Source organism: Misgurnus anguillicaudatus, chromosome 22, assembly GCF_027580225.2.
Source record: "Misgurnus anguillicaudatus chromosome 22, ASM2758022v2, whole genome shotgun sequence".
Classification (NCBI taxonomy): Eukaryota; Metazoa; Chordata; class Actinopteri; order Cypriniformes; family Cobitidae; genus Misgurnus; species Misgurnus anguillicaudatus.
The window spans coordinates 22,369,363-22,392,615 of record NC_073358.2 but is presented as its reverse complement, the minus strand read 5'-3'; the positions used below and the strand labels follow the sequence as shown (position 1 = coordinate 22,392,615).

Below are 23,253 nucleotides of genomic sequence, written 5' to 3'. Positions count from 1 at the left end.
CAATAGTTCTCATTATTTTAAATTTGGTATTTTCGAAGAAACCTACCCATATTTGAGAGGTGATAAAAAGAGAATAAATGATGGTAGGATAAAACGGTTTTGTTTGTTTGAAAGCAGACGGTCTGTTCTTTCATTTGATATATGGTATGTAGGGATGCTCCGATCAATCGTCCGAAAACGTCATTAAATGACTCGATCGGCCCTCGCTAAATTTGCCGATTTCATGAACCGATCTTTGTGTTTACTTTTGTCATCATAGGGCTCCTGAATGCGGCTGCAGTTAGAGACCATTTTTACACAGTGCAAGCATTTTTATAACCCGTCGTTCATGTGCGACATGCAGATTTGGAATTCTATCTTTGCCTTTACAGAGATATGTGTATTATCTATGAGGACGCGCTCCGGTCCTAACAGCGCAACGCGTTTTCACATCCCCATCAAACAGCGTATACAACACATATCTATTGCGGACAATTGCATCCATGCCAAACGTTTATTATTTGCATGCGTTTTAAAGTTTTGAGCCTTTAAACTTTAATTTTCCTCACAGCTGCTCTCGTCCGCGTACATCCGACGCGCGCACACACAAAAGCCTGTCATCAGTGCACGTGAACAGAGCGATCTCTCTCACTTCTTAAAGCTACAGTAACCTAATTCATCTCTTGATAAAATCTCTCTCTGCTCTTTTCAATAAAGAACTGTTATACTTCATACGAATGCGTGTATATTTAATTCATACAGTTAAGACTGTGAAGTATTTTATTTTCATTACTTTAACAGACATAAACCTTTTTAAAGGCATATTAAATTTCTTTTTGAAGAATAAATATTTGTTGTGCTTCTTTATTTGATTCTCTATTAAAACAATAATATATCTAATTACTGCAAGTAATATAACAAAGGCAACATCTGTGGTATTACTTTTTCTAGAAAAAATTTTAACAGTTACAGTCGCCAAAGAGCTTGCATATCATCTTGAAAAATGCCGGTATTGGCATTGGTATCGGCCGATTACGAAGACAACAAAGCGGTGATCGGTATCGGCCTGCAAAAATCTTGATCGGAGCATCCCTAATTGTATGTTTATATATTTAAGGAAGAACATTTTCTGAAAGGCATTAAACTTTTGTGAAAATCTTAAAAAATGCTGCCGTTTGCTGGCAACTTTTAAAAAAAGAAACGCTGGCGGGGAAAGAGTTAAACTACCCCTGAACTCCCATTTTTTTACAGGAGAAGCCCTGAAGTGTAATCACTTAAACTTTAGTAGTCATGCCTAAAGAGAGGTTTAAGGTATAAATGCGGAAATGCTAATCATTAGAGTCAGCACCAAAACAACTCCTAAACCTTCAGTAAAAATGCCATCCTGTTTCTCAGACTGGAGCCAATGCTATCTACTACGCCTCCCGACATGGCCATGTGGGGACCTTGAGATTCCTGCATGAAAAGAAGTGCCCTCTGGACATCCAAGATAAGGTACCTTCATCTCAAACATAAACACAGCAATCACAACCCCAGGGAGAGGACATTCGGGTTTTTTTCAAAGGCTTTCCCCGTCCTTCACCTTTTCTCCAGAAAACCTTTCCCACCGAGTTCACACGCCTCTCTTATTTCCCATTGGTAATTTGCAGTTGCTATGGTTACCTACCGGCCCGAGGTTAGCCGTTGTATGAAATAATTGTTGACTGTTGTCGACCGCCTCACTACTCAGTGAAGTGTGCTCAGTCAGCCGAAATCACAGAGTAAAGTGTTGTTGAGGCGGTCAGAAGTGCCAAACAGAATCACTCTTTAAATGTTGGCGGCGTCATTATGGGTGTAAATTGAATTCTTTAAAAGCATGAACTGTTGCTAGGAGGAGCACGTTGAACATTAACCTTAGAAGATATAGTGCAACGTTGCCCTCTTTAGATGATTCAGATTTAGCAGTTCTTATCTTCCATAAACCAGGCACATTTTGTGTGTAGATGATGATTTTTTACGCTTTCTTATTTATTAAGAGAGATACTTATGGGTGTCTCTGAAAGTAGTTGGTCATTCTAGAATCATTCTAGAATATCGTAAATATATGCATCTTTTTGCAGTTTTTTTATTGAGAAATATCAACATGCAATTCACAATATAACATTTTTCATTTTGTTGTAGTCTGGAGAAACAGCTCTGCACGTAGCAGCTCGCTATGGTAACGTGGATGTAGTCCAATACCTGTGCAGTATCCATGCTAACCCTGACCTACCAGACCGGGTGTGTATCACACATACACGCTTTCACACTGAGTTATACTGCTGTGAACAGCTTTTGTTGTTTCTTTCATTAATTTATATAAAAAAATTAACAATTTTGTCTTGGCTCTTAGAGGTGTTGATACAACATTTAGCCAAAAAAAGTAGGAAGAAAAAATTTTTAACTAAAGAAATAGCTTAATTTCAGATGTCTACGTGCAGAAAATGCTTGTGTTATAGATGGTTTTGTGACTGCTGACATGAACAAAACGAATATGAAAATGAAATATGAATATGAAAACTAACAATTTTTTGCCACACCTTATTTTTGCAGTGCTTTGAGCTCTCAGTAGTAACTTTAATAAGCTGATATTCACAGTCTTGAAATTAAATATTGCTTACTGGGGACACATCAGTGACTAACATGTTAGGTGATTGATTTTCAATGTCTGAGTCACTATAATAAAACATTTTTAATAAGTTGCATAACGAAATCATTGTGTTAAAGGAATATTCCATTTTCTTTAAAGAAAAAACCAGATAATTTACTCACCACCATGTCATCCAAAATGTTGATGTCTTTCTTTGTTCAGTCGAGAAGAAATTATGTTTTTTGAGGACTTTAATAGAGGACTTTAATAGAGACCAACATTTAATACTTAACTCAACACTGAACAGTTTCCTTCAACAGAGTTTCAAAGGACTATAAACTAGAGGTCGACCGATATGGGTTTTTTGATGGCCGATGCCGATATGAAGCAAGCAATGTGGCCGATTGGCCGATATAAGAAATGAAATTAAAGTAAATAAAAAGCATATCAACAATTAATGAAAGTAAATTAACATTTATGTAGCATAATATGTATAAACAATTAGTGCAATTTTTGTGTTTAACTTAAACATACAGAAATTAAAGATTTATAAAAAAAATTATGCAAAAAATATAATAGTACTTTACTTAGTAAGAGGTTGTTTTTACTTTCCTAAAGTTAAAAATATATTACTAAACAAAAAAGATTGGTAACACTTTACAATAAGGTTCATTAGTTAACTACATTGGTTAACATTAACTAATAATGAACTGCACTTATACAGCATTTATTAATATTTTTAATGTTAATTTAAGCCATTACCAATACTTTATTAAAATCTTGTTAACATTAATTAATGCACTGTGAACTAACATGAACAAACATGCTTTATTTCTATTAACTAACATTAACAAAGATTAATAAATACTGTAACAAATGTATTGCTCATGGTTTGTTCATGTTAGTTAATACATTAACTAATGTTAACTAATGAACCTTATTGTAAAGTGTTACCAAAAGATTTATCTCTGTTTTTCCGTTTTGTCTTTGTAAAAACAACACGACAAAATGCACAGCCTACGTTATAACAGTATTTGCTTATTTAGCGACATGTAGCTTAGCATCAAAACAAAACAAACTTAAACATGACAATGTACAATCCGGTGCACACATTAGGTTATCATGCACAGTTAAATGCGGTGGCTAATGAAGAAAAATATATAGAAATGCAAACATATTAGCAAGTTATGTACTTACCATACAACGTGCGTCTCGTCCTCCTAACACACACCTGCGTGCACGCCCAGCTTTCATGCTGGGCTTCGGTGGCGCTGGTAATTGCGGAGGGAAACAGCGATTTTTTTTATAAGTTACCGACAACAACGCGCATATCTGAGGAAGAGCCGGTCGCGGAATTTGTCACTGTTTGGTAGGTAAAAAAATTTCAGTATGTTTTAAATCTATTTGTGTCCCAAGTTGTTGTTACCGCCGAGCTGCGGATATGACAGCTCACGGAACATTTTAAGTGAGACTTTGCTGCATGCCGGAGTTTTATACACAACACAACATCATTTTTATAAGGAAATGATGGTTGGTTATTTCACTGTGGCAGACTAGCTATGTATTTGACGTCGGGCGGCGCAGCAAGAGCCGGTCGACGTGAGGCACGGGGATCTGTGGGAGTGTTTTGAAAGCATATGAAGCAGATTGCTCTCGCAGTGCATTGACGTCATGCACCAACCCGCGCTGTGGGGTCGAGTGTATTCGTCTTCCTAAGGAACAAAATGCTAATGCGCTAACGTGACCAAAGCGGAGGATTTATCGGCCAAATGGAAAGATTTATCGGCCGATGCCGATAATAAGAAATGTCCAAATATCGGCCGATTTATTGGCCTCGGCGATATATCGGTCGACCCCTACTATAAACGATCACAAACGAGGCACAAGGGTCCCATCCAGCGAAACGACCGTCACCCTTGACAAGAAAAACAAAAAATATGCTTTTTTAAACCACAACTTTTCATCTAGGTCCGGTCCAGCGCGACCTCACGTAAATGCGTGAGGTGACGTAGGGAGGTCACGTGTTACATATATAAAACTCACATTTGCGGACCATTGTAAACAATAAACTGACACAAACACATTAATTAGTATCAGTTGACATTCAACAACGTAGGAACGGTCCTCTTTCAACACACTTGTAAACACTGGCGTGGAGTTTCGCGTTCGTCCCCTGTGACCTCTTGATGTCATGACGTATTGCGTGGGGTCACGCTGGCGCATCACGACCGGATCTAGACGAGAAGTTGTGCTTTAAAAGAGCATATTTTTATTTTTCTTGTCAAAAATGACATATAACCAAATATTGTTATAACCATGTTATAAGTGTTTTATTAGCATGTAAATCGCATCTGTTCTGTTTGTAAAGGATTTTTTTCATTACTTTATTATAGGCATAAATTTAAAATTAGCAGATAAACTATTGAAAATGGATAATAAATAACATTTGAGTTCACTTTACTTAAAGCCATCTATAATGCATTTATAGAGGTTAATAACTGCATTATAACTCATAATAAGTAACTCACAGCATGGCTGTTTTAGATAACATCTTCATGATTTCCTAACATTTTGATTAGGAAACTGTATCCTATGCTTTCACTTTACTGAAAGCCATAAATAATGAATTTATGACTCCTAATAAGTAACTTATAACATGGTTATAACAATATAAATTAAATAAGCTATTGAAATAGAACTAAATCTGCATGATTAATTATATCGTAACTATAATATAATGACAGTATACCAATGTATACGACTGAGTAGTTATTACTTATAAATCAGTGTAAAGTGGATTATGAGCATGTGCATTAAAATGCAAACGCATCACTTATAAGTAATAATAAAAATATTATAAATGTAACTACACTGTTCTTATAATGGGGTATAGGTGTGTTGTGTCTTTATAAATATATTTATAGAATAGTAATAACTGCCTATAAATAATTTTATAAAACGGTTAGTTCCAATCCTTGATTCTGATTGGTCAATAGGTGTGCTTTATTCATGATAAAACACTGCTTTGACCGCTTCACCCAACGGTTCTATTTAATATCACTGCGCCCTTAGCAACACCCTTAGCAACACATAAACATATAATGAGGCAAAGTCTGAGAACAGTTTGTTGTTTTTATTTGAGCTTTCATGTTGTTGTTCGCAGTCAGGGACTATTTTTTCTAGCGGAAGGAATGCTTTTATTGATTTAACTTCATGAAAGTTGCCCTAATATTTTTTTTACTTTAATATTGTGTGGTAACCGTTTTATAAAAGCAATAAGGTACTCGAGGCAAGTGCTGTATCGTGAATAAGTAACGGCTGAAGGGGTTGCAGGCACTCCGCTTCGCGTCGTGCCTAACAACGCCCTTCAGCCGTTACTTATTCACGATACAGCACAGCCTCTCGTACCTTATTGCTTACATAAAGGGGTGTTATAATTCATTATAAGCATGGGCTTCATAGAAAGTGTTACCGAAATATCTTATGCTCTGTTAAAAATAATATATATTATATTATATTAATATTTTTATTGGAGGTGACTTAGAACAATACATCATGTGATAGGAACTTGGCACAGACTAATGTTGTTTTTTTAACACTGTTTTAAGGTTATGATTTCGTTCAGAATGCCAATGATTATTTTGGTAACTCCACAGGAGCAAGAGACCCCTCTGCATTGCGCAGCGTGGCACGGATACTCAGCGGTGGCCAGAGTTTTGTGTGAGGCTGGCTGTGATGTGAACGCCCGAAACCGTGAGGGCGAAAGCCCGTTGCTCACTGCTTCCGCCCGGGGTTTCAAGGACATTGTGGAGTGTCTGCTGGAGCACGGGGCGAACATGGATTCTGTTGATAAGGTGAACACTGACACTAACAAAGTTTGAATTTTTTATGGATTAGTCCAGAACTTTAAACTTTAATTGTAGTTTTGATTGGCAAAGTTCTCAGGGCGTGTTATTAAAGCCATATAGGGTTAGAATGAGACTAGGCTTAAATGTGCAGTGTGTACATTTTGGCGGCATCCAGTTGTGAGGTTGTGAATTACAACCAGCGGCTCAGTCCACTGCTCACCCCTCGCTTTTGAAAAGCATTAAGAAGTTATAGCCGCCACCGGAAAAACATGTAATTGATGGAGACAACTTAGTAAAAAAGTTTATCCATTAAGGGCTTCTGTAGAAACATGGCGGCACAAAATGGCGACTTCCACTTAAGGGGACCCTCTGTGTATGTAGATCAAAACGTCTCATTCTAGGATGGTGAAAGCATAACGGTTCATTATGAAAAGGTCTTTGTGCTCCCCTGATAGTGTAGTTTTGTGTATTGTTTTGCATTTCTGTCGAAGGATCCTTCTGAAAAATTACACATTGCACCTTTAAGCCATGTCTGGGAAACCACCCCTAAAGTTTCTGAATTGCTCCCATTTATCTTTTGTCAAATTTGTTATCCCTTTGTTTGATCATCACTATATAGACTACATAGATATATTGTTTTAAATTTAAAGTATTTTCTTTTGTTATGACCACAGTCTCGCAGTCAAAATAATCCTTTATCACAGTTTTCATGGTGTGTGGATCTGTGTATTTCAGGATGGTCACATTGCTCTCCATCTGGCAGTGAGGAGATGTCAGACTGAAGTGGTCAAGTGCTTGCTAAGCCATCACTGTTATGTGGACCACCAGGATCGCCACGGCAACGCACCCCTGCACATTGCCTGCAAGGACGGCAACCTGCCAGTGGTCATCCAACTCTGTGCTGCTAAAGCCAATCTGGATATTCCTAACAAAGTCAGTTCTTGCTGTATCATATGTGCATGATCATCCTTTAAATGCGTGTCTACATTACAATGCAGGATTATGTCATTAAAAATGATTAACATGTGATGTGATAATGCTTACAGTAACTCGATGGAAGACCCAATTTGTAGTATCATTAGATTTTGATGTTAGCATGTTGCTAAGCTAATGGTGTGGAACAGCTTGCATGTTGGGACCATGCCATTAAAAGCGATCTTCATAGCCAACTCCCTCCAAAGTCCCTCCAGTTGACCGTGTTTAATTTGTTCCAGTTGTCCTGATACCAATTGCCAAATTTTACATTGTTTTCTATTTGTGTCACTGTTAGTGCCATTTCCATAAAAGCAAACTCAAGATTTACGATTCAAGCTAAGGGCTTTACAACTTAGGAGAAACTGAATTATATTTATGCGAAATTGAATTATGAGCATTTTACACTAAAAATTTTCTGTCTCTTCCTTTTGTTTACTGGTTGCCATTTGTGCTAATTCATTCCCAGAGGAACGTGCTTAGAAATATTTGTGTTTTATTTGTGTGTAGTTTGGAAGAACACCGCTCCACCTGGCAGCTAGTAACGGGGGTCTGGAGGTGGTGCGTCATCTTTGTGTTGCGGGAGCCAACACTGAAGCCATCACTAATGTAAGTTCAACCGCAGATCCTGGTCCCTTTAGGGTTTGACATGATGAAATCATGGGTGTCGTAGTTGAGTTGAGCAGTTGCATGATTCGATTTTGGCCTCAGACCACAATATAGTCATATTGTGATACTAGTTATTAATTTATATTGGGTAAGAGCTGTGGAAAGTGCACATGGTTGCGACATAAAACTCTTGTGGTTACTGGCAAATAGCTTCAAATCCAGTTTATTTGTCCTGATCCTATTCCCATTCTCTCTCCCTCCACTTTCCTGTCTGCTCTAATATATATCTACTTTCAGGGAATTGTCTTTTAGTATTTTCTCTCAATTTTTGACAGAGGTGGCATTTAGCAGTTTTTGCATTAGTTCTATGTTGATATGGATGTGTGTGTGGAGTACACCAGTGTACCTTCTTTATATATTCTTGCACATTCTCTGCACGCATCAATTCTCAAATGCCTGTAATGTAATGATGTTCCTGCAGGTCAGCACAATACAATGGCTTCTCCAGAGCGAAGCTTATTAATGAGAATTGCCAACAGAGCCACCAGAGAATAATTGTTTCCAGTGAAGGACAACATGCCCCATCATACCCCTTGCCAAACGGTTTTCAATCAATAACCCACATATCCCCCCAAACAGCCCACACACCCCCACTCATGCCCCCCTACCTAGACAGCCCTCCTCCACATTGTTAATATTGTATACTGGCTGATACAGCACACAGGAATTTAACAATCTATAATTTATTGCCAGAGGTGTATGGGTCAGCAGCATAAAGGAAATAAATGATTCACATGCAGATTGATATGGCCTGTGAAAAAGAGCTGTGCAATATACAAAAGCCAAAGAAAATCATAATTTGTAAAAAATAAAAAAATGTTACTCAACCATAATTTCAACAATAAATCTAGTTAATGGCAAGGTTAAAAATGATCAATGCTTGTTGTCTACAGAGTTTAGTTATATATACAGTGAAGAAAATAAGTATTTGAACACCCTGCTATTTTGCAAGTTCTTCCACTTAGAAATCATGAAGGCGTCTGAAATTGTCATCGTAGGTGCATGTCCACTGTGAGAGACATAATCTAAAAAAATCCAGAAATCACAATGTAGGATTTTTTTATTATTTATTTGTATGATACAGCTGCAAATAAGTATTTGAACACCTGAGAAAACCAATGTTAATATTTGGTACAGTAGCCTTTGTTTGCAATTACAGAGGTGAAACATCTCCTGTAGTTTTTCACCAGGTTACCAGCTTTTTTCAGGTCATTGACCAGCTCCTCTCGTGTAGTTCTGGGTTGATTTCTCACCTTTCTTAGGATCATTGAGACCCCACGAGGTGAGATCTTGCATGGAGCCCCAGTCCGAGGGAGATTGACAGTCATGTTTAGCTTCTCCCATTTTCTAATGATTGCTCCAATAGTGAACCTTTTTTCACCAAGCTGCTTGGCAATTTCCTCGTAGCCCTTTCCAGCCTTGTGGAGGTGTACAATTTTGTCTCTAGTGTCTTTGGACAGCTCTTTGGTCTTGGCTATGTTAGAAGTTGGATTATTACTGATTGTATGGGGTGGACAGGTGTCTTTATGCAGCTAACGACCTTGAACAGGTGCATCTAATTTAGGATAATAAATGGAGTGGAGGTGGACATTTTAAAGTTAAAAATAAATAGTTAAAAAATCATATATTGTGATTTTTTTTTAGATTATGTCTCTCACAGTGGACATGCACGTATATATGATGACAATTTCAGACCCCTCCATGATTTCTAAAGCCCGGTGCACACTGTGAGATTTCAGCCACGATTTAGCTGTCTGGGACAAATTTTGAAATCCTAAAAGATTTCTGGAATCCCAGGCTAAAATCTGCCGTCTTTGATCGCTAGTTTGACATGTTCACAGACAGCCGATTAATGACCGTTGCGATCAAAAATATCCTCCGACAAAAATCTGGCAGTGTCAGAAATTTTGAGACACAATCCTGCTGTGTGACATCTTCCTACGACAACCGGCAGATCAAGAACCAATAGAAGCACAGAACCCGATGATGCAATTAGTACGGCGACAACAACAAATCAACGCAGACAAATTTCAAAAAGAGCCAGGTTGACTATACAGCAGGAGGAGAAACTTGAGGAGTTATTGAAAGATAAAGAGTGTTTGTACAAAATGTCATCACCATGATAGGATATAAATGAAGCAGCCCGGAGAGAAACCGCGCTGGAAATTCAAATGCCAGGTACTCGTCTCCTTCTTTTTATGCTTATTATTAAAATGAACGGTAAATGTTGTTTGCACAGCCGTCGTCGATCGATGACGTAAAACTGCGGACTAATTTAAAAGTAAAAAGACTAATTTCTTTCAAATTAGAAATTAGGATTTATTTTTATTTAGGTTTAAGAAATCCTGCAGTTTCCTGCTATTGGATTGTGGTCTCAGACCTTTGCACAGTATTTTACATATGCAGAATTAATAACATATATTAGACTGTATTTACAAATGATTAACCCAAATGCATGCTTGCTCATCTTGTTTGGACTTTAAACTAGTTTGAACACATCTTGACTTAAAGCCGCTAGGAATCTAGGTTTGCATTTTTTACAAATAAGCTAAAAACATAGATCAAATCAATATTTCCTGCACATATATTAATGGCAAGTAGCCATTACTTAAAGGTCCACTGTGTAGATTTTTAGCAGCATCTAGTGGTGAGACTCTGAATTGCAACCAACGACTCAGTCCACAGCTCATTCCTCATCTTGAAAACGCATAGTGAAGCTACGTTAGACGCCACAGGACAGACACATCATCGCCTTAGACAACATAGTGACAAAATGCGCTATATAGAGCAGTTTGTCCATTTAGGGCTTCTGTAGAAACATGATGGCGACTTCCATATAAGGGGACCCACAGTGTATGTAAATATAAACAGCTCATTTAAGGTAATAAAAACAATACAGTTCATTTTGTAAGGTCTTTATAGACAGTTTCAGCAGTAACAACATAAACAAGCGGCTTTCGTGGTCCTCAAGTAACTTCAGGTAAACTCCGCGAAGAATAAATAACAACAAAGTCCTTTTAAAGTAGTTTATTTAAATAGCAAGCAAAATATACAACACGTAGATTACATAGGAACGCAAAACATTTGTTATTTTAGACGAGGTATTTGTTTAAGAGTTCAGTTTTAGCAACTAGTCAGGCCATTAAACAAACAGAAACCGAAATTAAAGTTCAGACCAGACGCTTATTGCGTCACCGCACGTGCGCCCGATGAAACAATCAATACACCACTAATAATATAGTTATTTATATTGCATTTCTTTCAAGAGATCATTCTAAACGTTACACATTGCACTTTAAACTAATTTAATATTTAAAAATGCCAGGCCAAGACTTACAGTACATAATGAGTAAACAAAAAAGTAAAAATAAAAAGTGAGTAGTCGCCCTTCTGTATATTTCTTGCTTATTTTTTGATTTGTTCTGTTCGTCCCAAGCGAGTACCATACAGTACATTTTTCATGTCTCCAAGACTATAATGATGCCATGGTCTCATGTGTCAAACAAACAGTAGGTTCTCTTCCTTCACATCAGGACTCCATTCAGCCCTGAGATATTCAAGACACCTTTAATCTTTTGGGAGACAAAAAATCAATAAATAAATGCAAATCTGTCCTCAGGGGGACAGGTTGTGGGAGACGAGTAGACATAAACAAAAAATGCTCGGGGATAAAGAAAATGGAAGGAGAAAATGGGTTTTGGATGACCGACTTTGCAGTCATATCTTTTAAATGCTCTGTATTAGATGAGAATAATTACAGTGCGGTGTAGCTCTCCTATTACTCTACTTTTATCCGTTTTTGAACACCTCTGCCGTGTTCACGTTCTCTATGGCTTTCATTTGCCTATTCATGTAACGGAGGGGGCTTGTGGGCTCTCTATTAGATAGAAGCTGGTTAATTTCTCCCCATTGGTTTTTGAGGAACACAGCTGTTTCTGGCTCTGTGGTTTGTGCTCGTGGCCCCAGGTGTTAGGTTGAATTGTGTTTGCGTGTCCCGTGGTGCTAAATCATTAATGGTTTTGAGTCAAGCACTATTACAACTGTGGTGGGTTTTGGGGTAAAGAGGGCTTAAACCAAGACGTACCCAAGGTTTATGTACGGAGTAGCACCATTGAGATACATTACTAATACTGTTAGTCTTGGTGGTTTTACATATGACCTTGAGGTTCTGTGGTTATATACCTCGTCCTCCCCAGCTACTCTCTCCCAAGGCTGATTTTTTTCCAGTCACATGCGCTTCTCCTGGGAAGTTACTGTTCCTATACCCTTTGGTTGGAATGAAATGAGCATTTTGGGCCGTTTAATGCTCTCTCTGTATTATCCTGACAAAGACTAAGTGTTTTTAAGTGCTAGTGCATAAGAGGAAGCCGCAAAGGAGTGTAAATGAATTTAAAATGTATGTATTTTATAGGCATGTACAAAACTACTTTTTCATAAATGACTAGTAGTTAGGTGGTCCCAATGATTAGTTGGTCTAAAAGAAGCCTTTTTATAGCTAATGGGGTGAAACAGGGAAATGATTGTAGGAGCCCACTGGTGTAGGGGGTCCAATGAATTCTTAGGGGGGCGTGTACACCAAGGCATTTTCGCCTGCAGCCAGCGTATGTTTTCGATTGTTTCCAATGGAAGGTCCAAGCTTTTCAAATACAGCAGGGTCATTTTTTATTTGTGGTGGCAAGATGTGTCCCTCTACTTTACAAACAGTTGAAATAAACTTTAAATGCCAATTTATTATAAAATGTTAAAATTTTTGTATCCTGTAGGATAAAAATTCGTGCACTAGTAACAATTATATTTTGTGTTTTAAAATACATATTTAATTGAGTTTGAGAGATTGGATTTATAACAAAATATGCATGTTCCCGCTATACCTCACAGAGGTATCATGGATTGTAATTGCAACAACATTTTAAACACAAATGTCCCAATAAAAAGTTATATTTTGGGAATATAGATTTTATTTGACATGTACACTTTTATTAAATACATTTGTATTAAAACAATTTAAAATACATATATTTTGTCATATTTAAGAAAAAAATAGTGTCCCCCAAAATCATGTATGTGGTGTTACAACAATGGATGTCGCCTCTTTAAGAAAAGGGGAAATCTATTTAAAAAATCTGGGAAAAAAATTCAAAAATTTGATAAATACATACTTATTAATATTTCCTAAATTCCCTCGATCTTGAAATCATCATGATGGCAGCCTCCATTTTAGAAAAGACTGGATTTAGGCTCAGTTGTCTGTTTTGTTACTGTCTTTATACTTCAAATATTGGTAACACCACAGACATGCACTCACCTAAAGGATTATTAGGAACACCTGTTCAATTTCTCATTAATGCAATGATCTAATCAACCAATCACATGGCAGTTGCTTCAATGCATTTAGGGGTGTGGTCCTGGTCAAGACAATCTCCTGAACTCCAAACTGAATGGGAAAGAAAGGTGAAATTATGCAATTTTGAGCGTGGCATGGTTTTTAGTGCCAGATGGGCCGGTCTGAGTATTTCACAATCTGCTCAGTTACTGGGATTTTCACGCACAACCATTTCTAGGGTTTACAAAGAATGGTGTGAAAAGGGATAAACATCCAGTATGCAGCAGTCCTGTGGGCGAAAATGCCTTGATGATGCTAGAGGTCAGAGGAGAATGGGCCGACTGATTCAAGCTGAAAGAAGAGCAATTTTGACTGAAATAACCACTCGTTATAACCAGGGTTTAAATTGGGATTTGTTCTGTGGGGGGGGGCTCTGCAGGGAGGGTACTTTAAGGGGTAACATGTTTAATACTGATGACAGCAAAGCCACTGGTGTGTTTTAATGACATTCTGGACCTCTGATAGGATTTGATAAGTTTCAACTTTAAATCTGTTCCAGAGATTGACCACAAATATTTTATAAAGAGTGTCTGAATTTTAAATGATGCAAATCTATGAGTTTGACACCCTATATCCATCTGTTGCACATGTCATTATGCACAGTTGATCAAACTTTAAATGAATTAAAAGGAATCAACCTCCTTGAATAATTCTATATGCATAAGATAGGCTACCCAAAAAGATTAAATTAACAAGAAAAGGTACAACACACAGTACTGTCAACATGTCTAATTTGTGTAATCAAAATACATAAATGTAATAAACTATACAGTAAGTTTTATGCAGTGTTATCCAGTTAACATACTGTAATTAGATGAGTGACATACATACTTTAGTCCTTAACACGTTTCTAGTCTTCTATTAAATTTCCTCGACGTGGGCACCATTATTATCTCTCTCTCTCTCTCTCTCTCTCTCTCTCTCTCTCTCTCTCTCTCTCTCTCTCTCTCTCTCTCTCTTGCGCGAAGACGCGTTTAAAAGGAAAAGCGTGTGTTTCCGCGGCAATTACGCCGCCCAATTCGCGTCATTTGCATCGCCCCGTGCGAGGACGCGTCTGATTGCATCTTTGTATTGACTTTGTATGTAATCTACTTGCGCAAATCGTTGAACTTGCGTTGGTGAGTATGCCCCATAATGAATGGAAACACATTATTCCCTTCGCGTCAGTGCACACGCACCAGGGCAGCGAGTACACACGCACAAGCGCAGCGGGTACACTGGCACGAGCAGAGCGAGACCTTCAGCCTATGTGCCGGAGCTTAGCCCCGGATGGCCCCGGCCCAATTTAAACCCTGGTTATAACCGAGGTATGCAGCAAAGCATTTGTGAAGCCACAACACGCACCTCCTTGAGGCGGATGGGCTACAACAGCAGAAGACCCCACCGGGTACCACTCATCTCCACTACAAATAGGAAAAAGAGGCTACAATTTGCACAAGCTCACCAAAATTGGACCGTTGAAGACTGGAAAAATGTTGCCTGGTCTGATGGGTCTCGATTTCGGTTAAGACATTTAGATGGTAGAGTCAGAATTTGGTGTAAACAGAATGAGGACATGGATCCATCATGCCTTGTTACCACTGTGCAGGTTGTGGGGGATGTTCTCTTGACACACTTTAGGCCCCTTAGTGCCAATTGGGCATTGTTTAAATGCCACGGCCTACCTGAGCATTGTTTCTGACCATGTCCATCCTTTTATGACCACCATGTACCCATCCTCTGATGGCTACTTCCAGCAGGATAATGTACCATGTCACAAAGCTCGAATCATTTCATATTGATTTCTTGAACATGACAATGAGTTCACTGTACTAAAATGGCCCGCACAGTCACCAGATCTCAACCCAATAGAGCATCTTTGGGATGTGGTGGAACGGTATGTGCATCCCACAAATCTCCGTCAATGTGATGCTTTCAGCACCTTGTTGAGTCAATGCCACATAGAATTAAGGCACTTCTGAAGCCGAAAGGGGGTCAAACACAGTATTAGTATGGTGTTCCTAATAATCCTTTAGGTAAGTGTAAGTGGATGTTTCACCTGTGTTTTTTATTTTTAAAATATTATTAAGCTTCAATTTTAATGGATATAGCATATTAAACTAATTTTAAATGCATAACAATCTATTTTATTAAAAGAAAACAAACAAGCATTTTACATTTTACAATTTCTGCCTCTCATTTGCCACCCCAATTGAAGAATGACCCAGCAGCAGCTGGTAGGTTTACAGATACATTTTTAAAGACATGTTTTCATAAACAAATCAGGACTGAACAGAATATTATTCATACAAGAACCTAGTCTGGACACTAAAATAGCCTTTAAACTGGGTGACAATTTTTAAAGATAAATAACAAGATAAGACCTACTATAATCTACGCAAAAATGGAAATCTTATTGTATGGAAGTCCATCAAAGAAGTTGCATTTCTGTATTTGTCCTCTTTAAAATACTGCTGCAAAAATAATACAGGTCATATTCATTGAGTGACTGACAGACATCCACACAGACTGATGAATGATAAAGTTACATCTTATACAAGTTTAATCTTCATCGAACAGTACTCAAATAACAAACAAACTAAACTAAACCAGTTATTCTGATCAATGCCAATGAGCTTCCCCATTATTCTTCATTTGACTCACCAAGACTCAAGACTCAGATTTTTCTACTGTTAATATGTCATTGTGGTGGTGATCATGTGCTTTCATATCATAATCACAATCATTCTGATATTGTGAAGACAGCATTACACCCATAATTAGTTTTCAATTATAATCATCACTGTACGCACTGTTCGTCTCCAGCAGCTTTTGTAATCTATTGTGGGTCACGACGTTGAGCTGTAAGGTGATATTCCCCCTCTGTCTTTCTCACTTTCTCTTGTTTACTTCTCACTTCTTTTTTTACACCCTCCAAACTCACTGTCTGTCTGGCTGTATCTTAACTTTCTATCTATCCATCTATCGAGCTTTAAATTGTGTAGGATGGACAAGTAATACTGAGCAGTCAAAGGCTGATGGACTTTTATTTATCCAGCTTTACTCATTCATCTGTGTCAACGGACGCCTGGCGCTCCCTGCATTGCCTGTAATGTTCTTTCGCTGCACTTTATCCATCACTGTCATTTGTCTCTCTCTCACTTGCAGGATGGAAAGACAGCAGAAGATCTTGCGAATGCTGAGCAGCAGGAGTATGTCGCAATGCTGCTGGCCAAGCTGAGGAAGGACAAGTCTTTATTATTCGTCTCACTGGAACACCCGCCGTTATATACCATTTTCCAGACTATAAGTCGCTCGGGAGTATATCGCAACAGTCAAAATGCGTTTTGTAGAGGAAAGAAAAGTTGTACTGGACTGTATATTGTGTTTATTTAGAAAATGATTTCACAAAATCCAAGCCGAAGAACAGACATTTAATCTGGAAAGGCAAATTATTCAACTAAACAATAGCACAGAACAGCAGGCTGAATAGGTATCCGTACATGTTAAAGTAACATAAACAGTTTTTAACACCATAGACAATAGCATACAGAACATATCTGGGAGGCTAAATTGGCCAAATTAACACGACAAGCCAAATCAAGTTCAAAAAGTCATTCCACATCACTGAATCCATTGAATTACATAAATACAGGAGCAGCATAGAGCAGACTCTTACGGCTGTAGACGGTAATGGTTACTCTTGGTTCATATGAAATAACTTTGACGTATAAGTCGCACCTGACTACAAGTTCCAGAACCCACCAAACTATGAAAAAAGTGTGACTTATAGTCTGTAAAATACGGTAAATGCTTTGTTTTAGAAATAAGTCATCCGATAGTTTGTATGATAGTGTGTTATTCACTGATAATCTTAGATCTGCCAAATCTTGGATGTTGTTCATGTCTGTATCCAAAATGGGACAATAATGCCATCAACTTCAAAAGGGCATTTATTCCTGTATTTTTATAGGAAGACAAAATTATAAATGAATAATGGGTGGGTAGCACTGTTGCCTCACAGCAAGAAGCCCCCTGGCAGGTCAGGTGGCCTTTCGATGTGAAGTTTGGATGTTCTCCATGTGTCAACGTTGGTTTACTCTGGCTACTCCGGTGTCCTCCCACAGGCCAAAAACATGCAAGTTAGGTGAATTGGAGATTCCAAATTGCCTGTATATGGATTTACTTGTGTGGATCAACTTGTGTATGGATCAACCGGATCTTGCCTTGAATATAGCCATAGATGCTGGAATGATGTGAAGAATAAAGAAAGAAAGATGAATGAATAATGACTAAAAAGCTCTACACTGTCAGAAAATAGTGAAAACATTGCCCTTAGCTGTCACTGTGGTAGTACCCATTTAAAAAGTGCACATTTGCACCTAAAGAGTTTATATTAGTACCTCAAAGGTACCAAATGTCTACATATCTGTACAATAATAGGACCTTTTTTAAAGAGTACTGCACCAGTGAAAGCTAAGGACCTTTTTTACCTTTGTTTTTTACATTATTTGAAACTGCATTAACATGACATAGAAATAAAACAATTACCAGTTACGCACATACACAACAGTAGAAATGTGATGTGCCTGACTAACACTAGTAAGCCAGCAGCCATATCACCCTGTAGCCCAAGACAGCTTGCCCACTGAAGCTAAGCAGGGCTGAGTCTGGTCAGTACTTGGATGGGAGACCACCTGGGAAAACCAGGTTGCTGCTGGTAGAGGTGTTAGTGAGACCAGCAGGGACCCTGTGGTCTGTGTGGGTCCTAACACCCCAGTATAGTGACGGGGACACTATACTGTCAAAAAAAGCACCGTCCTTCGGATGAGATGCTAAACCGAGGTCCTGACTCTCTGTGGTCATTAAAAATCCCAGGATGTCCTTCGAAAAAGAGTAGGGTTGTATCCTGGCCAAACTTGCCCATTGGCCTACTAATCATCCCTCATACTAATTGGCTATATCACTCTGTCTCCTCTCCACTAATAAGCTGGTGTGTGGTGGGCGTTCTGGCGCAATATGGCTGCCGTCGCATCATCCAGGTGGATGCTGCACATTGGTGGTGGTTGATGAGATTCCCCCATTCTATGTAAAGTGCTTTGAGCACTGAGAAAAGCGCTATATAAATGTAATTAATTAATTAATTAATTAACTAGTAGCAAGCATTACCCCAAATATTATTTTTGACATTGTGTGTCGTATTCTGTGGTATTCTGTAGATTATCAGTATACACAATGGTACAGATTACATGGTAATTCGTGATATGTAGCAGAGTATGATGATATTAGCACTAGCTACACTAACAGTACAGGACTTTCTCTAATGCTGCGTTCACACCAGCCACGATAGAGGTGTCAAGCATGAGGGATTTAAATTCATTTCAAGTAAATGTGAAGACGCGTTGACGCACATCTGGAGGTCTCGCGGTGCGAATGAGGCATTTAGCGCGGCGCGGTAGACACGATTCCACCTCATTCGCACGTCTAGTTCGCGAGAATGGCGCGAATTGAGCGTAGCCGCGGCAAACGCGCGAGTTCAAAAATTTGAACTTTGGGGGGGAAACGCGACGCGTTAATTAATCAGGAGCTTGCTGTAGTAGTGACGTGATTACAAGATTCGAGCGGAGTCGCAGAAACCCCTCCCATGACGCGAATTTCCTCGTCAATGTCTCAATGACTAGAATTTTACGCTCGGCTTTCACGCGCGAATGAAGTGAGTAAACTCAAAATGTTCAAGCGGCAAACTAGACGCGAATTTGACGCCTCAAACGCGGCTGGTGTGAATTCACGGTGCAAGTTATTTTGGGGCGGTTTCCCGGTCCCAGACTAAAATGCATGTGTGAGCTGCCTTATTTTAAAAACACTTTGTACTGACATGTCTTAACATATATCAGTGCAATTGTTTTGTCACACCAGAACTAATTTTTGTAAGATATGTTTGTAAAAACTACGTAAATTTCCTAATATAACTAAGGCCTAGTCTTGGATTAATTTAAACTCTGACTAGGAAACCGCCCCATTATGTCTTAAATGCTTGTGATTTTATTGCCTCAATAGCTCTGATTTGATACACAACTTAATTTTTTGGTTAATTATTAACCACAAACTTAACGAAGGCATAACAAAATGTTGTACATGACATCAGCCCTTTGGTATTCGTTTATATTGCACTGAACACTCAATTGGCAGACTCAGGGTAGCCATTAAGTACCTATAAATTCAACTCATTAGGATTCACCACACATTACCATTGTGTCATCAGTCCATATGTCACACTGTAACGTGATTGGATCGTGTTAATTTACGCGCCCTTTGTGATCGGTCTGACAGGACAACCACAAGGCCATTTACATCCAGCAGCTGCGGCCTACACAGACCCTCCAACCCCGTATCAAACTCAAGCTGTTCGGCCACTCGGGAGCAGGGAAGAGCACTTTGGTGGAGTCCTTAAAGTGCGGAATCTTGCGGAGTTTCTTCCGGAGAAGGAGGACCAGGCTGACTAACCCGGTCCGACATCCGGCCTCACCTGCCACTTCCAAACCTTCAGGTACAGTAGGTTTGTTTTATATGAGTACCCTGAAGTTTCAGTCAAAGAACATGACAAATTCAGTATCTATGTGCTTAGAGTTGCCAAACATCCAGCACTTCTAGAGTTTTTATCCTCACACGTTCCCGGATTAACAAATTCACGTCATCTATCTCTATTATTAGAAGGTGGAATCACATCAGTGTCAAGCGATATCTATGAAGCTTGTTTTTTTTCTCACAAATACTGCCGCTGCCAAACTGAAGGAGTCTCACGGTATCTGTAGGGAAAGTTTCTATAAAAAGCCAAAGTTCAAAGGTGTTGATTGTGTGAGACACATCCACCACAGTGTGACTAACTGCATGTAAAAAAAAATCTTGAGGAATCAAACACCGTATCTCTCTAAATGAAGTTTCTTATACTGTAGCACTTCATTTGTCTGAAATTTACTTTTTACATACTTTTTTATTTTATTTTTAGGAGAATAATGTTTGTGTTTTTATATCACAAGATATTTACTAAATATTTTGTTTTTGTCAGCACAGAAATATATATAGATATTTTTTTTAGGAGAAAAGGGTTTGTGTTTTTATATCACAAAATATTTACTAAGTATTTTGTTTTTGTCAGCACAGAAGAAAAAAAAGAGAGAAAAAAATATATATATATATTAGGAGAAAAGGGTTTGTGTTTTTTTATCACAAAATATTTACTAAGTTTTATTTTGTCAGCACAGAAATATATATATATATATGAAGAGTTTGGTTCCAAAACGCGATAAACGCCATTTTTGAAAAAAATGAGTTACTGCCAAAATCAGTATTATATCAGGTCAGTAGTTAAAAGTAAATAATTAATTTTACGCAAAATCCAATATCCGCCGTGTTATTCTGTCATCTTTTCTCCCTTTTTTCCCAAAATGCGATAAGCGCCACTCCCCTTTTTTACAGAACGCAATAAATCAATTTCTGATATTACAGCCCACCAGTCACGCAATGTAAACAAACATGGCGGACGCGCTGAGTACACGGAGTCCTAGTTTCCTCATCTACTTTGAACTTCATGATCAACAAACAAAACAAAATAATACTTTAATAGCATTGATAAACCTGTGATGGTTTTCTGTGATGGGAAAGAAACGTAAGCCATCAGCATCTAATAATTTCCCTGAGAGGCACTCGGGAGACGGGTGCTTGTTCTCCCGACAGCATCAAGCTTCTCATGCTAACACATTGACCCCAGAGGATCTTATGAAAAACTTTACATAATTTTACTCAAAGTCAACGAAAATCGAGCAGGACCAAAAACATTTTACAGCTGATGACAGTGCAATGACAGTGTTCTTAATATGACAAAGTAAGTGTTTTGATTAATGACATTAATGTTTATATTTTTAATTAGTGTGTACAACTAGTCAACTAAATGAATATAACATGGCAAAGATGAATGCACATTTATATAGGCGATTGATTCAATAGATTTATAGCATTTTGAATAAAAACTTGTCATGGATTTATTGCATTTTGTGGAAAAAATAATCAGTTTTTATAATAAATCTTTGAAAATCAACTTATGGATTTGAATTTTTTATGTTTTTATAACCTAAAGATGCTATGTGAAAGTTTGTAACAGAAAATAGTTGTTTTCATCTTGTCACTTTCTTGGTATAGAAAACACGTTTTTACCAAAATTTGTCAAAATGGATTTATTGCGTTTTGGAACCAAACTCTTCATATATATATATATATATATATATATATATATATATATATATATATATATATATATATATATATATATATATATATATATATATATATATATATATATATATATATATATATATATATATATATATATATATATATATATATATATATATATATATATATATATATTATTTTTTTTTTTTTTAGGAGAAAAGGGTTTGTGTTTTTATATCATAAGATATTTACTAAGTATTTTGTTTTTGTCAGCACAGAAATATATATATATATATTTTTTAGGAGAAAAGGGTTTACTTTATTACATAAAGTGACAGCATTACAAGTATTTTGTTTTTGTCAGCAAATCTAGGGTTTTGGCAAAGAGCTCCCCCATGTGGTTGGTTTCAACATAATCAAATGCTTTGATTTAAATGATTATACTTTTTTATAATATAATAGACATCCTTTAAATATTTCAAAAATGTATTATTTTTCCAAATTGTATTCCTTTGTTTATGTTTTCATCCAGTTGACCGTCTCTGTGTTTTCTCCTTCTGTTTATGTGGGTGTTTGTTGGTGAATTTGTGTGTGTAGTGTCTGTCAGTATCTCTAACTTGTATCCAGGCTGTGAGAATGTAAGCGTGCGTAGTCGCAGTATGATGTTTGAGCCCAGTTTGACCAAAGGCGTGCTGGAGGTCTTCAGTCCCGTACACAATGCTCTCTCCACGGCTGATGACACCGCCACCAAAGCCATCGACATCCAGAATGCCAACGTCAATGGTCAGAGTTGTTTTGTTTTATTGTCATCTTGTCGTTTACATATTTTGCAACTATATATACAGTTCAGGTTATTTTTAGTGGACCAGTAAAGTTAGTCTGTCTCACATTCACACAGGTATCCTAACAGAATAGCCACAGATATGTGCTGTAGTTCATTACATTACGCACATGTGCCAAAATGTAAAGTGTCAGGATACTTCATCTGGTATATCTATTTCTAGGTTCTATTATTTTAACTTAACAAGAATGTTTTTGCTTACAAAGAGTCACTAATATATTGTTTAGGTATACAGTAAGTGTCCACATGCTTCCTGAGGCCACTGTATTTTTTAATACTTGTGTCTGTGTCTATGTGTGTACTTTCAGGTGTTGGAGACTTTAGTATATGGGAGTTCTCTGGTAATCCTGTCTACTACTGTACATATGATTACTTTGCTGCGAATGACACGGCAGCGATTCACTTGGTTTTATTCAGCCTGGAGGATCCGTATGAGACTCAGCTCAACCAGGTCGCATTCTGGCTTAACTGCCTCAAGGCACTCACACTGCCAGAGGACAACATCGGTATGTGCCTGTGTGTGTGTGTTTATCTCTTGAGACTAAAGTGTGTAGTGTATAGATTTTTTTTCCTCTGAAGGGTTTTCCATTATAATAATTACAGGTATCATCTGAAACCGTGAAATGCTTGATTAAGAGGTCTTGGTAGAAGTACCTTGCTCGGTTTTCTCTATTTTACTGAATAATGTACGTTGTTATTATACAATATGAACGCTGTCATTGTTGTTTTTTATAATTGACTTGGT

At 37.7% G+C, this 23,253-nt stretch overlaps 1 protein-coding gene across 2 annotated transcripts in view; it reads left to right on the top strand.

Moving 5' to 3' along the window:
- dapk1 (death-associated protein kinase 1) overlaps positions 1 to 23,253 on the top strand; it is a 102,645-nt gene that overhangs the window by 65,492 nt on the left and 13,900 nt on the right. For both annotated transcript variants that reach the window (XM_073860698.1, XM_073860699.1), the window contains exons 14-22: positions 1,375 to 1,473; positions 2,140 to 2,238; positions 6,244 to 6,441; positions 7,171 to 7,368; positions 7,918 to 8,016; positions 16,607 to 16,689; positions 19,774 to 19,985; positions 22,265 to 22,450; positions 22,817 to 23,014. In XM_073860698.1, coding sequence (XP_073716799.1) covers positions 1,375 to 1,473; positions 2,140 to 2,238; positions 6,244 to 6,441; positions 7,171 to 7,368; positions 7,918 to 8,016; positions 16,607 to 16,689; positions 19,774 to 19,985; positions 22,265 to 22,450; positions 22,817 to 23,014 — 1,372 coding nt within the window. The remainder of the gene's footprint in view (positions 1 to 1,374; positions 1,474 to 2,139; positions 2,239 to 6,243; positions 6,442 to 7,170; positions 7,369 to 7,917; positions 8,017 to 16,606; positions 16,690 to 19,773; positions 19,986 to 22,264; positions 22,451 to 22,816; positions 23,015 to 23,253) is intronic.